Genomic DNA, 15,936 nt, shown 5'->3' with positions numbered 1-15,936 from the left:
TAGCTTCAATCAATGCCGTTTCAGACCTTCGGTCACGGCAAAATGTCTGAAAAAGTTGGAAGGCGAAGGATTGCAGCGTCTGAAATTTCAGACATCCTTATGCATTGACCCTATAGGATAGATGGCATTGGAATCCGAAAAATCATGCTTCCAAAAATTCTTCATTGGCTGTAATTAAGTGGACATTTTTGTAACTACCTTTCTTGTTTGAAAGATTGGTTAGCAGCTCAAGAGCACTAGACTTCAACAAAAGTTTGTTTCCTAAGGGAGATTGTTGTGCATCCTTCTTGTCTGACACTTTTTTTTCTTGCTGGTCCCAGATGACTTAACAGTGTTAATAATGGCTCTGTAATATTCTTGTTTTGCATTTTGCAGGTTGACGCGCTGCCATTCCCGTTCAACAACGTTAGCCAGTTCGAGTCAGTCATCAGCCACCCTGTGGGAAGCTTATGGAACCCCGAGACATCCTTCAGAGAACTGACTGCACCAAAGGTTGTTGCCAAGATAGGGCAAGTCATCGAACCCATAGACACAGATGCTCTGACCCTCAAGAAGAGGGAGAATGTTGTCGATAAGCTCTTGGAGCGGCAGAAAGCTGCAGCAAAGCACAAGCAGCAGCCGCAGCGACGAAGGAAGAAAAAATGAACAATGGTACTGACAGGTAATGTGGCATATATTCTACAAATATGACATGGGAGGGGTCTTTCTAAGCTCTCATAAATCAGTACATAATTGCAGTTATAATAGCATTATGCTCAATATGGTGACCTTGACCATGTGCTTAGACGGGTTTCTCAAACTGGGTTATGGCTTCGGTCATTGACAGGTTATAGAGGGGCTGGATGCGAAACCCTGCAAGTGTGCTTCCCTACACATGTACAGTAAACTTGCGATAATTAGACTCGGGGTAATTCAAAATTTCGTTTAATGCGATTCTGGCCGAAGCTCCAGGCTGGTGCCCGTGCATTTTTAGGGGTTTGAATTTACATTATTTCGTTCCTAAAATTAGCCTACACCAGGTAATTTGAACTTTACCAGTCAGCACACGTGCGCTTGACCCCTATCCCTATGGTGGCCCCGATAGTGACTCCTTTAGTGTCAAGGTCTGTCTCGGCGGAGCTTATTGGATAGCGTATGCGTTGAGCACACGTCATCTCTTGTTGAAAACGCCTATTTTCGGCCCATCCTAGGATGATTTTCAAGCAATACCTTAGCTCACGACTGTTTGATTACAGTATTTACCCGATTCTAACACATGCCTTTTTCTTTTATTTACTCGCCATCCCAGCCCTGAAAAAAAGTGTATGTCCAGCGAAGCTACAACTGCTTAGGGGGCATGCAGTGCTTTACTGATGGTTTGGATGCTTGTTTTGAGCTTGTTCTTTATTGAAACACATGCTGTTTGGCATGTTATATGGGTGATTTCAATGAATGTATGCACTCTTCCCTTCACTTTGCTGAGCGCTTGTAGCCTCTGCCTTTCAGGAGTATTAACCATTGATTACGGGTGCATGAGCCATTGCATTTCTGCTTGTTTATAGGGGTATGGGCCATTGCTGAGGATGGTAGATGCTTGCTTTGAAGTTGTTCTTTATTGAAACGGACGCTGTTCTGCATGTTGTATGCGTGATTGCAATGAATGTATGCACTGTTCGCTTCATTTTGCTGAGCACTTGTAGCCTCTGCATTACGAGGGGGATGTGCCATTTGCATTTCTGCTTAGGTGGCCATGAGGCCTTCCTGAGGATGATCATTTTTGTTCATAGACGGACACGAAAAATTCTGACCACCGAGAGGCTAACAGCTTCGCTGTAAAAAAGAAAAGTGGGCAGAAAATTGCCCGCTTGGCGCACGCAGATGCGAAAGGCGGTTTTGCTCTCGCAACGCTTGTATGCTTTGCCACATAACGCTGATGTATTGCGGCGAAGCCAACATTAAATAAACCATGTGCCGAAGCTTACATTACAAAACCGGCTCTCATAGTGCAATAATTTTTTGTTCTAAAAATTTAGTGCGCGTTAGATTTCTACTTTGCTTTGAGCTTTAATGTCATTTCTACTTTAGTTAACTACATTAAACACATAGAAAGTAAGTGGGCGTGCGTTTGATTATGGGGCATGTTAGAATCGGGTAAATACAGCCAAATGAATCAGTGCTGTAATTTGGTGTTTTCCCTGCATCTTGTAATTCGACCCGCCGGGTAGTTCGATCTGTTTCGTCGGTCCCGTCAGGGTCGAATTAACGGAAGTCGCCTGTAGTTTGGCCTATACAATATCGGGGACATCGCCTAAAAGTGGATATAAAGCATAAGTATGCAAGGTGGTGCTACTATCCCTGCCACTTCCTCTTCCCTAGTACACACTTGCTTTTGGCTAGCGTAGCTTCGTCTCAATGGGGCTTTGAGAGGGCGATCAGGCATCTTGTGTCGGTTAGCCAAATGCCAATGTATGTAAACCAAAAGCCTTCCTCCAGTGTTTTGTGCATCCCCTATTGTCCGTCCCTGAGGTAAGGCTTATTGCTGAGAGTGGTAGTGGCAATGGTCGATGCTCAGAGCCCATACTATCGATGACATATGCTGGCAATTGCATGTCTTGGCTGGACATCGGGCCAGAATTGATAGTTGCACTGTCCACAAACTCTACCCTCACTTAGACTAACTGACCTGCTGACATGCTTTGTCTATTGCCTTGTAACTAGAGACGTGCGAATATTCAAAATTTCAGATATGAATAAGACCTATTCGAATTGAATAGGTCCCTGTTATTCAATTTGTGCTCAGTTTGAAAGTTCACTTACGAACTTGTTGAATATTCATAGCTTTCTAATACAGTAGACTTCCATTAATTCGACAGTTCAGTAGTGCCTGCCATAAAATTGGTTGTATTCTTCAAAAATGTTTTTCTCCCTTGAGATGAAATTTACTCGAATTATAATTTCTAGACCACGAGCTGAAAGGTTGGTGCAAATAATGTGCCACCTGAATACTTAATTTAGGTAGTAGATGTGCACGAACACACATCTATCTGCCCTCTCCTCCTAGCACACCCATCTCCTCGCCTGCGGCATCTTGGAGGTAATCTCTCTGCGGCAATGCAAAGGTAGAGTCGAGATGGTTGGTGCCTTGATGTGCATTGGGTTCCTGCACATCTAGTGTTTGCGGTTGTGTAATCTCAAGTTTCCCAGACGTGGTGAGAAACATTCGCTTCACAACATTTGGTCACGTTGTGACAGTGAGTTCGTGGTCATTGAGTGAGCTGTGTTAATGTTTGCCTGTGTGCGCGTGACCGATAAAACTATGAACCTTACTTCGTGTAGTTGCCTCTGCTATCGCCTTTCTGGTGAAACTACGACATATTAAATTTTTGCTCAGGACAAATATCTTTGTACACTGTGGTCTTTAATTTGTGGGCGCCCGTTGCGGGCACTAAGCGCAGTCAACCATAGCACCCAAGATTTACAGCACAACACGACACAGCACAGGCGAATCTCGGATGCCATGAGCCACATCAATGCATTGCTCTCGATGCAATCTGCACTGCTGCACTGGCGCTCATAACTGATTCATTATGGCCCAACCTTCTTGTGATTTGTTCATAAGCACTTACTAACAAAATACTATCCGCCAGAAATGCTCTGGGAAATTGTGAAGTTGTTTTTACTGCTGAAACTTTATAACCTTTAATTAACAAAATTCACGATTTAACGAAAGGTTTCACTGTATTTAACCTGAGTTTGTTAAGGCATCTGCGATTGATTAAAGCTTGAGAGCCACTGCTGTAGTGCTTTATATGCATAATCACATATTTAACACATTCCCAGGCATGTTTTCTTAATAAATCTAAATGCAGCACGTAAACATCACTCCAAATTAGTACACTTCACTTTATGCCCTGACCGCTTTGCTGTTAGCTTGGTTGTACAAGCACTTACCTTTTGGCCCATCAATCTTGATTAGAATTCTTCACAGGAGAGTGATGGACACCACTGCACCGTTATCCGTACAGTGTTCCCATTTAGGGGTGCCAGTGCCAAAGACAGGATCTGACTGTGACACGGCCTCAGCTGATGCTCATGTCCATGTGGAGCCGACAACTGGTCGTATAACAATCACACAGCTCCCTGCCTAAGTTTTACCAGGTTACATTCCAAGAAAACACTTTGCACTTCGGTTGTTTGCAGCTGATTAAGGCCTGTCATGTACTGTCAGCATTACTTGCACTATTTTTCAGAATGCAATATCACTCCAATCTATGTATATATTGGTCCAGTTGTGACAAACTGCAAGAGAGACCTGTTACAACAGAAATCATCTATCCGCTGCAATCATGTTCATGCATTGTGTGTGTACTTGCACAAAGAACACACAAAAAGCACGCATGTTCTTTTATGCCGGGAGAGAATCGACTTTATTCTCATTTTTAAGAAAAACTGCTTATTCTGTCCTAATATACTATATGTACATATACTTTTTTTTTGACACACAAGGAAACAACAGAATGCAGTTTTGAAGGTGTTTCTTTCAGCTTTCTTTTTTTCTTCTTTCTACATCCACAGGCTATCACTGAAATCTCATTGCCTTTATTTCTCTCCCTCCCTTCTTTGCAGGAATGCAAGCATGTTCATGCCTCCAAGGAATGAAGTGAACCTGTATAATATGTACATATTGAAATAAATACACACTGTGGCATGTACAAACACAGGCGATGGTTCTTTACATATGGGTAGACATACCCTGCTAGCATCCCTCACACATACACAAAAATTTGCTGGTATGTGTGTGTGTTTCAGTGTGTGGAGCGTTGCATATCGAAATCGGTTCTCTCTGGCCAAGCATCATTCATATAGCTGCTGTGAAGTATTGCTTGCTAGTTGATGACTGTGAAAAGATGCATGTAGCAAATCTGGCGTCAATAGTATGAGATTGACTGGCCCTGTACTGCTAAATCTTGACTGTGCATCACACTCAACATGATATCTACTTTTTTTGTGTGTTTCCCATGAATGAAATCAGTGGTGGAGTCATTTTTTTTTTATCAGCAATGCAGCAATTCTTATAACTGAATGCTACAGTAGTTTTGCGTATTAGCTTCTAGGGCTTTTTGTTTTCTTTCTCTTTTTTTTCTTGCACACAGCAGAATAATGCCAGCCATTTATGAGCGCAAAAGCATGCAGTGTCAGAAAGCTTTTGTTCTCACATGCAAAATAAGATTGATAGCACAGAATGAAAAGTGACGCTTCAAGTTTGTATCATACCTAGGACTTGTAGCAGATTGTTCAGAACATTATGGCACTAATGGCTTGTTTTAGTCACCTCAGAGCTGGTGCCCCATTACAGCAAAGGCAAACTGTAGCACTTCTGAAAGCATTGCTAGCTGCAAAGTACCCATGCTAGATGCAGGAAAAAGAAACGATCCTCATAAACTCATTGGCAAACAGTGACATTGGAAATGCCTGACTTCTCATGAAGACAAAATGTGCAGTGTAAACAATGCGCCTTTTTTTACCTTTAACAGCGAAAGCACATTCATATTCACACATGCGCACTTCTGTGGTGTGCTAAGCCAGATATTTTCTTTGTATTTTACTTTTTGGAACGACTAGTTAGGGTGTGAAATTACCTAGGCTGCTGTCGGTGGCCTTTTCTTCGTTGCATCTCCATTTACCATACAGCTCTATAAAACTGAAAAAAAAAATGGTGGAGTGAAATAGCACTGTTACAGGCTTCATTGTATGTTCTAACTAGTTAAATATTTAAGTTTAGCGTGGTGGAGACGTATGAGCCTAAACATATCCAAAAATACCAGAGCATATCGGCAACATCTTGCTGCACTGTTATCAGGCACAACATGCTAAAATTGTTACCTTGCACAACTGTTCTTGAAAAAGAAAAAGTGCAAAAATAGATTTGTTGTGATTATGTTATTGCTGATGCATTTGTGCCAGCATATAGGTGAAATACAGTTAGTCATTGCAATTAAAAGTCCTGGGTACAGTCAACAGCACTGCTATTGCTTCTTTTATCTGGTACTTCATTGCACATCGACTCCATAATTCCTCCACTATGTTAGAACTGTCTAATGCTATGAGCAATTTGAGCATTTATATGACCTTTAACATTATGGATGCCTTATCACTTATCAATCTTGCAATTACGATGAGCTGTGAGGTACCAATCCTAATCAACTCAAGAACTTGTTTGAAAAGCATTTGCACATTTTGAGGAATTGCAAAGAGTACATAACTGTAACAACACTTTGGCTGATTCTCCTGATAAGCTTTAAGAAACATTAAAACAAAAGCTACTGCTGGTTTGATGTGACAGCTTGTCTAAACACAGTGTCACAGTCAAGAACAGTGCAAATTTTTCTACATCTTCCTGGTATCATATTGACTTTTTTTTCACAGAATGCTAACAAAGCTAATGGCAAATAAAATCGTCTCCTCGTATGAGCTAATTATTCTGTCACAAATCATATTTTTTCAAGATCACAAGGGTACTTCACTGTGCTAGTTTTTGTGCAATTGTGCCCTTCGTAATTCAAACTGTATTTTCTTTTCCATTGTCATTTCATTGCTAAAACAGTCACTGATTTTTTTTTACTGCCCTACTGAAAAACAGACTAACAGTGTAATTTTTAATCTGAGGTTTGGCATTGTAGCTAGTATGCAGCACTAGTTGGAGTCCAAGTTTTATGTTGATAGATAACAGTGGGCAGCCGAGAAATTGACGGGGTAAAGGGTGTGGGGGCACCACTTCAATTTGCAGATTGTGACAAGTTATCAGCATGTTTAGCTCAACCTCTCGGCCCACAACTTGTTCACAAAGTTATCGAAAGCAAAGCACACAAAACTAGGACAACAATGAAAAGCCACACTCACGAAAAGTCACATTCACAGGCACAAACACACATGATGATGATGCAGTTCTGTTTGTAATGGTTGAAACACCGGTCATGAGTCTTTCTGCTTCCTTTCTTTGGAGGTCTGTCCAGCTATATGCACACTCGCGCACATTCAGTCATTGAGTTCAGTGTTAAAAGTCCAGTGTGCTGTTTTCCTCCTTGGCAAGGCTTCTGCAATGAAGGCGGCAGCTCTTGGAGGCTCCATCAAGTTCTCTTGGATGACGTCGTAGCCTGTACAGGAGCGCACACTGTACTTGTTCACTTCCGATGAAGTCCATCTTGGTTCCCTAACCAAGTGCAGCTGAAGGAAACATGGAAATGAATATATCAGCTTGATGTTCCGCAACATCTATGAGTGCGGGAGTTGATTCACAAGTGTCCCGCAGTCCCAGCCTTGACTCTGATATGATTATTAATGTAAGCATCCTTTTTGAAATAGGATGACAACACATGCTGTTAATATCATTGTATATATGGTGCGTATAAATATTTAAACACTTTTACTGGACAAGTCCAGGGCAGCGTCACCTCCCTATTGGACCAGTCACTGCGATTTTGTAACTCTGCTTGGCGCTTTGTGAGCTATAATTTGAAAGTTTCATACTTTCAGTGGTCATTTAACTGCGCTGAAGCGAAAGGATGTTTTTCAAGCAACTCTGCGTTGCAGGAAGTGCCAAGTACTGTCGTTATGAAAGCACAGTGACCACTACAGCTGGGGAGCGGTGCCTTTAATAAGGCAAGGTTCAGGGAAAGTTAGCAAAGTTACGCATCAAGTTGGGGTGTGAATATAATTGCACCGAGGCCGTAGACTTCACTCAATGCATCGCAGCTCAAGTCATGCTTTGGTTATAGTTTGTTGGTTGGGCTAGAGTTGGTTCTGGATCACGGGTAACCTTTAATAGCTCTAACAGGCGAAGAACAAGACAGGTGTGTGTAGCCTTCCTGTATTGTACTTCGTCTTAAAGTGTCATTTTAGGGAGATATATTCCAAATTGCACCAACCTGCCCAAGAAGTTTTATTAAGGTATATTGTACTTAGTCCATTCGCGTTGTTTAGAAGAAGCTTTAGCTCACAGCCAACTTCAATTTCGCTATTCATATATATATATATATATATATATTATTCATATATATATATATATATATAAAGAACAAATGCTTTTATGAAACAATTGCTTGATCGTTCTGAATGAAATTTATTGTGTTTGAAGGGGAAGTTAAGGGCTAGTAACTTTAGCAAGCATAATTTTGGTTCAGGACATCGAATTTTCTACAAAGATAACTGGAACTGGTAAGCTAAAATGAAAAAAGAAAAAGCGAGATTTACAAGTCCGTAACACTGCACCAAACACAGATAATGCAGTTTTATAAACTGCATCTCTTTACAGAGCACCTCAAGTTGAAAAATGTGATACCCGAATTTACAGCTTACATGAAATTGTTACAATGTTTACGTCGGTTTTGCGAATGTTCCATGCACAAATTAGTGGTATAATTCAGAGCAGCGCATAATATGTCAGTTTTGTCCACTTTAGATTTGTTATTAGGTGCTATTTACAGAATTGTGACATTCTTTTATTGCCGAGTTCTTGAGCTTTCTTGAAATATTCAATAACTTTTGTTAAAGCACTTATGGAATAAACTGAAAATCCACTTGCTACAATTATTAGAATTTAGGGTTGTCATTCAAATGCAATAAGCCTCATTGAAATCGATGCAGTGCTTGCCGAGAACAAACGATTTCCCAGTTCCCAAAGATTTGCCATGTATTAAAATCCATTTGCTACAATTACTAGATTTTGCCGTTTGCTTTCAAATGCCATAAACCTCGCCAAAATCGGTGGAGGGCTTGACGAGAAAAACAATGTCTTCGTTTCCGTGTGTTTAGACGAGCTCTGGAGCTAAATTATGCTCCGGGTGCGCACTTGGACCGAAATGCGCTTCGTCATCGATGCAGCACCGCTCGATACGGTGCAGCCTCACAGGCTACGTGTCGATGACTCGGCACATTTCTTCCGGGTGGCGGCGGCGGCGGCGCGGGTCTCGATTTGCACCGCGCATCTTTCGAGGGCAAGGCGGACACCACCGGCAACCTTCAGCTCGGTATAACAGTTTTGGAGCACTCGAACTTGCGGACTGCACGTCCCCTTCAGCTGCTCGCCAGCTTTTTGTACAAGTGCAAACGCGAAAACGGCGACTACACACAAGTGCAAGCGCGAAAACAGCGACTACACAAGCAAGTCTTACTCGATATACAGCACCGCCTACGATACGGTAAGCTTGCTGTAGTGTCTGTACTTATTCCCACCACTTCCTTACCAGTATACGTGTGAAAACTACGGTTCACGTACCGGGCTGAACTATACGGTAACTCGGCGCGAAGTGGTGGATAAACAAAACAGAGACGAAGACGAACGTGTGTTTGTGTCTGTCCACCCTGCGCTAAGTTACCAGGTATAGTACGAATGCAAGGCCTAACAGTCAGTCCTTCGCGTGCCAGGCAGTCGAGAGCTCCAGCTAGAACAAAACGTCCACTGACCGTCGCAAAGCCTCCCGTACGCCACATGAATAGATCTCGGCACGTTCCCGGGTTAGCACACTGGGCATGTGCTCCTGCTCCTCGAAAATAATTCCTTCCTGTGTAAACTCGATATCTTGTACAGGTGTCACACGGAACACCTTTGATTGCGATCAAGCCCGATCCCGATCTAATTTCTCGTTCGTGGTTGGCTCGTTTGCACAAAATTCGCGAAAGAGCCAATCGCAGTCGAGAATTTCGATCCGGATCGGTCCCGATCGCGATCAGAAGTGTTCGTGTGACACCGGTATTATATGTGAGCAGTCCGGTCTACGTGCTCGCTGCTGCCAATTAATGTCGTTCCAAGATAAAAGGTGCACCTATATATGACGTCTTCCTCCTCAAGTGAGGTAGCGAGATAAAGAAGTGAATGGTGTGGCGTAAAAACTTACGCAAATGTGGTCTCCAAGGCGCCATAGCTTCCATCTGCCATCCCTGAAAATACAAAGGTTTGTCATCAGTTCATGTTTCATATCTTAAGAGGGCACTAAGAACAAGACCCAAATCAGCTTAGTCGATCAGGCAAATTATTTTTAAAAACATCACCTTGGCAAGAAAAGGTTGCTAAATGAAGGAGAAAATTAGACATACTTCTATCTTTTTTCTTTTTTTTTTTAATTTTGCGTCGAAACCTCAGCGCCGATCCGCTAGTGATCACACCACGGATTTCGATGTATTTTCTCGTACTTGGATCTCTTTGACGTAGTAGAAGTTCACTAAAGCTATGTAGACCCAGTGTTAGGCTCTTTTAGAATACAGTGCAGTCTTTCGTAACTGATAAACACAGAACAACACCAGTGTAGACGCTGTAAAAATCTCTGACGCCACGTTGAACTAGTGCGCGTAGGACGGCACGTGTCTTTCGGTCACCGCTTGTCTTTCAGCTCAGCGTCAATTCTGGTTTGTCAGGCCTCCTCTCGTGGTACAACGGGCTGTTTTATTATCGCAGATGCTTACCTTACTTCTACGACTTAGCTTAATTAATATTCCTCTTTAGCGTCTTTTAAATATCGTAGCGTTCAGCCGCGATTAGCATATCAACCCATTGACAACATAAGGATTCAGTACAAGCTCCACTCACAAAACCGCACTGCATCTGTCTAGCTCTCCGCCTCCACGTTGGAGGAAAAAAAAAAAAAAAAGCTCCCGAGAGACGCCGATAATGAACAACAAAAGAAAAGCTTATCCCATCATGACGTCATGTAAACGAGCATAAATATGGCGCACCTTATACAGCGATATATATTTGCCACTACATTCTTTAGTTGTCGGCAATTTGTATGTTTATACTTTGGTCACTCTGTAAAGCTGCTATTGTATTCCGAAAACCCCATTGTCCGCTGTCATTTGCACGGAGGTGACTGAGACAAACGCTCAAGGCTTAAGACATAATATGGTGTAATTCCGCTACCGCTTAAATATAGTTGCGTCACGGGCGAATGCCTCCGAATACATTAAGGTCCCTACTGCTTCCTTTCTTTCTTTCTTTTAATTTTCGTTTCGTTTCCGGAATGAAAAGTCCCCAGTACAGGTTGCAATATCAAACGGCCAATCTGCCAACCACAATCGCAAGTTGGGAACAATGTTTGCACTCGAACGACTCTAACTGCAGCACAAAGCGGCAGTTTGGCGATTTCCCAAAGGTACGCAGAGCTGTTAACAGGAAGACGCCATGGCATAAACACGCCTTAGCCAAGTGCACACGCGATACCACTTGTCGAACTTGGAACCTCAGCTCTTGAACACACGAGCACGTCACATAGCCACAACTTTCGCCGTGCGTGTTCAGAAGAGGCCAGTAAGTCGCACCACCTGTCACGCCCATAAGAACCAACTAGATGCGCGGTTCTCACGCGGGTAACCAACGAGAGAATTCGCAGAACCGTGTTTAATATGTCGTGTGTCACCAGCGGAATATATTACACCAAGCGCGAAAACCAAACAGGCGGCAGTGGTGCATGCAATTCGCTGCTCCTCCCTTCCCGGTGCTAATCAAATAGCTACGAGGATTGCTAGACGTCGCTCTGTTTAATTGAGTGCAGTAATGCGGAAGCATTGCGCGTGGAAAGGCGCCTCTCATAAATCACGACAAGTGCTGCAACGTTCGAATAACGTTGCATGCGTGGCTATATTCTCCGTGCTAACTCAGCTGGGTGACAACTTAAGACAACCAAACATAAAATCAGGCTTCAGGCTGAGATGCGATACTGTTCGAGAGTTCTTGTGTCGTTCTCGGCTTGGGCCTCGATCAGAACATAGCCTACACCGCGCTGCACGGAAATGTTGAGCCAGGGCGGGGATACGTGTCGATATAAAAAGGACCTGCTCCCAACCGCCCTCCTTTTGTCCGCGCCAGTCTCCTTCCTTTGTGCGGGAACGGCTTTTATCAGCCACTGCACTGTGGACACGCATGTTTCGCAATAGCGCTCTCAGCCTTCTGATCAGATGCCTCGGGGCTTCATTGCTTACGGCCAGCCTAGCACACCCCCGTGCAGCTTCTTATACCGCATTACTATGTCGGCGTTCTGGCCAATGGCGGAACATCACTTGTACCGAGAAAGAGTCGTTGCGTCAGTTGTTATGCCATCAACACTTCTGTAGCATTTCCGAACCCAGCGTCAATTGAAGCGTTGCGTTATTACAAACTGGACAATCGCCCCTTTACAGAGGAAAAAGCTCTAGGACATTGGTCCAGACGGGCTTCGGCACTGAAGGCCTTAAGGGCTTTGTTGAAGTTTTTAAGGACATGCGAATTGTGTGACCGCCTTTGAACGTTGTAGAGCGTAGTTTCGCGTTACTCTGTGAATTTTCTTTTTTTCTTCTTTTTTTCCTCTTCTTCTTTCTCCTTTTATTCCCTTTACCCCTTTCCCCAGCACAGGGTAGCCAGCCGGTACTATACACTGGCTAACCTCCCTGTCTTTCCCCTCCTTTGTCTCCTCCTCCTCCTCTTGCGTTATTACTGCGATATCAATTATATGGACACTCCAGGCGAATTTTCGTCGTCATCGGCGGTGTCGCCGTGGGGTTTCGAGTAAAGTCCAAGTACGGTAAGATCGTATCGCGCCGTGTGCTGCGGGTGCTAGGGAAAGCGTGCGATGTCGAGCCGAGAAGGATGGTGGTTTGATGCGTGGCCAAAATTGGAGGTCACGTGATAAAGCGCGTGCAAGGTGGTGGTGGTGGGGGGGCGCACGTTGGCGCGCGTCTTCTCCTCTAGCCTGGCCGTGCGTAGCCCACACCTTATCTTGAAGGTAAACTCCGCCGAGTGCAAAGATCAGCGAGCCGAGATGGCAAATTGTGCGGTCTCTCCGCGTGCCTGGTGCTGCACTCTTAAGTAAAATTCCACCCTTTTGCCACACAACGATAATCGTCATCTGTCTTGTCCGCATTTTCTTTCTTTAACGCGGCGAGCCTGGTACTTCCCAGTAACGAACGTCATGCGCGTTATCAGCTTGACATAGCATTCCCGACGGAAAAGTAGCCGGTGCGGCGTTTTCAAGAAAGGAAATGCAAGCAAGGCAGGTGACAATTATCGTTGTGTGGCAGATATACGCCCCAAAGGGGGAGGGGGTGTACCTTTGTCTAAGAGTGTGGAAGTCGAGTAATGCCAAGTTTCGTAAACGCGTTGAAGGTAGAGGCAGCAGAAACGTTCGCTCCCACCTATTTACACTCTTCATCGCGCCAGCGTTGTGACAGCGAGTGTTCGTGGTCATCGAGTGAAATCTGTTCATTTTGCTTGTGTGCGCGTGACACCGTACTTGCTAATTGGTAAGCGAATGCTTACTACAAGTTATACGGCCGATAAAACTACGAACCTTACTGCATGCAGTTTAATGCATTGCTATCGCTTGTGGGGAACGACCCCCACAGGCTATATCAGTGCTCCGCCTTTCGGGTGAAACTGCCAATTTTTTACAGCGAAGGCTGTTTATAGGCTATAGGCTTCCGTGCATCTTTATTTTTTCTGCGTGAAGAAACACACTATCATCTTCAGCAATGACTCATACCTCCCTAAGCAAGCAAAATATGCAATGGCTCATCCCTCTCGTAACGCAGAAGCTATATATATATATATCACGCAAATGATTATAGATAAATGTGTGTGCGAACCTTTCGTCACGATGACCCCCGATCAAGACAATAAATGTGTTCGTACCTTTGTTCAAAGTTCTGTGTCATCTCTGTGCATTGTGCTAAACAGCCTCGCTGGTCAACCACCTTCACAGAGTGGAATGGCTCATGCTTTTTTTTCTCCTTTGTGGATTAGAATGAAACAGCTTGAGCGGACAGTAGCAACCGTTTTCCTAAATCAGCGTCACACTGTGCAGCGACATTAGACAACACATTATATAATGCAGAGAGGATTGCTCTAAAGTTGGCGCTCTAAATCACGCAACATTGCCTATAGCTTCTCAGAATAAATAGAAAGCGGCTCACACAGGCACGGGATACAAGTCTGCAGTGTCCCTCGGAACAAACTAGGACCCAACCAAATTACGTGTTAGCGCTATTATTATAGCTAACAGTTCTGGCCAGCTCCTTCCACGAAAGTGTGCTGTGTCTGCTCTTCATCCCTCCACGCTACCACTCTGCTCAAAGATAATGTTCCCTTCCGGCTTGCACAGGCACAGAGAGGAGAAGCCGAAGAGACAGCGCTAAAAAGCACAACAGTATAATTGGTCGCGACGTACGCAAGTAAATTCTACGTGAGCCGCGTTTGTCGTTGCGTTATTACCTTTTAAATGGCTGCGTAGTGCTTTATTCATGTTAAGTCTGCTACTAATATAGGAACGTTACAGATTTCTTAGTTTCATTTGTTTTAGTGTGGTATGTCTTCTAAAAAACTTAATGCATTTGAAACTGATAAGAATGCCGCTCCCCTTCGACTCCTACGGGCAGCGCTTCCTGTGTACGAGGTGGATATATATACCCCCCGAGTACATATAAAGCGCTGTCGGCGATTATGAGCGTATGCGCTCTGTCAGCAAGCACTTGCTGGAGCAGAGGTCACAGAGGAGCAGTGCGTTGGTTTGCATGTCCCTCCGCTTTCGCACGTCGCCTTCACTTTGTTACAGTGTATACGAATAAGCCCATGCATGTTGCTTCAACGATACCCTTGCTGTAGCGAAGCGTCTCACCTCGGGAACCATCTCGTGCGTATAGGTTGGCGCCGCGGCATACGGCGTTGGGGCCACCCGAGCGCCGACGGGACTCGAGCTGTTGTGCGGCGAGCTGGTCTTGGGCGCCGAAGCCAGGCCGCCCCACTTGCAGCCGGGGTCCGCCGCCGACGCGCCAGACGGGTGCGGGGTCGGATGCGGCGGAGGCGGGGGAGGAGGGGGAGGCGGGGGCGCGCCCCACATGAGCACGCTCTGCCGCGTCATGTCTTCCTTGGGCGCTGGCACGGCAGCCGCCTTGGCTGGCCTGAGCAGACAGTCCGAGAGGCTGCCGAAGCCGAGCTGCCTGCTGTCGGGGAGCACGGCGCCGTAGGGATCGCAGCACGAGGCCTTGGGCGCTTGGACGCCGTTGTACTTGTCTAGCTGACAGGCGTACAGCTTGTCATCCTTCTGCTCCTGGTAGGGGGTATACCTGGACAGTGACGTATACAGACGATTAGACTGCTCTCCTTCTTTCGTTAACGGCGGATTTCGGTAAGCAATAAGAGCTGAACTGCTTTGAAAGCACTCTTGGGAGAAATCGCGTCGACGTTTTGGTGCTGCCGCATAGACGGACGCGAGCTCTGCAGACAGTATGCCTATATGCAGCAGCTCCTAACTTGCGACATCGCCTGCCACCTGGCCTCTCCTGTCGCGAAACAACTTTACTGCGCCTAATGTGGTTGGCCGTCACATTTATACCAATGCCTATTCATTCCTAATAGAGATTGCCAACAGTGCAGCGCGTAATGTGTGCGGGTGTGATGAGACTCTATAGCTCGAGCGCCTTCTGTGCCACTGTCCATCCTTTCACACTCAACGACGTACTCTATACTCTACAAGCTGAACTCAACCTGTTAGATAATAAAGCGCTCTCGGAGGAAGAGCTCTTTGGACCATGGCCTATGCATTCTTGCAGGCAAAAGGCCACAAGAGCCCTTCTGCACTTCGTGAACGATACTGGATCGTACGAACGCTTGTGGCAGCGGAGATTAATCTGCGGCTGACTCCGTGAATGACTGTCTTTATTATTTTTCATTTCTGTCCTTACCTATTCCACTTTCTCCCTCCCCAAGTGTAGGGTAGACAACCGGGCACGTCCTTATTGGTTAATCACCCTTTCTCTCTTAATGCCATTGTTCGCCCACTGCAGAGCGCCATAAACATACGCCGCGTTGCCTATGTAACGTTGGCCTAGCGAAGATTAGCAAATAATTCTATTGTATAACGCATTCCACTGCGGTCGGATTGCGAACAAAATAGTAGTGCTGAGCATATATGATTGCATTCAAAAAAGATCCAAGCT

The 15,936-nt window shown here is 44.8% G+C and overlaps 2 protein-coding genes across 2 annotated transcripts in view; one reads left to right on the top strand and one right to left on the bottom strand.

Moving 5' to 3' along the window:
- LOC135920221 (U3 small nucleolar RNA-associated protein 14 homolog A-like) overlaps nucleotides 1-4,695 on the top strand; it is a 43,518-nt gene extending 38,823 nt beyond the window's left edge. Inside the window, exons 15-16 of the mRNA XM_065454385.2 lie at nucleotides 376-661; nucleotides 4,606-4,695. Coding sequence (XP_065310457.2) covers nucleotides 376-645 — 270 coding nt within the window. The 3' untranslated portion in view covers nucleotides 646-661; nucleotides 4,606-4,695. The remainder of the gene's footprint in view (nucleotides 1-375; nucleotides 662-4,605) is intronic.
- Nucleotides 4,696-6,851: 2,156 nt separating this feature from the next.
- ss (spineless) overlaps nucleotides 6,852-15,936 on the bottom strand; it is a 176,075-nt gene continuing 166,990 nt past the window's right edge. The window contains exons 11-13 of the mRNA XM_070538736.1: nucleotides 14,616-15,063; nucleotides 9,873-9,915; nucleotides 6,852-7,203 (exon numbers count right to left, since the gene is read on the bottom strand). Of these exons, the coding sequence (XP_070394837.1) occupies nucleotides 7,190-7,203; nucleotides 9,873-9,915; nucleotides 14,616-15,063 (505 nt within the window). The 3' untranslated portion in view covers nucleotides 6,852-7,189. The remainder of the gene's footprint in view (nucleotides 7,204-9,872; nucleotides 9,916-14,615; nucleotides 15,064-15,936) is intronic.

The sequence above is a fragment of the Dermacentor albipictus genome, chromosome 5 (genome assembly GCF_038994185.2).
Source record: "Dermacentor albipictus isolate Rhodes 1998 colony chromosome 5, USDA_Dalb.pri_finalv2, whole genome shotgun sequence".
Lineage (NCBI taxonomy): Eukaryota > Metazoa > Arthropoda > Arachnida > Ixodida > Ixodidae > Dermacentor > Dermacentor albipictus.
This window is presented reverse-complemented; position numbering and strand designations above follow the sequence as displayed.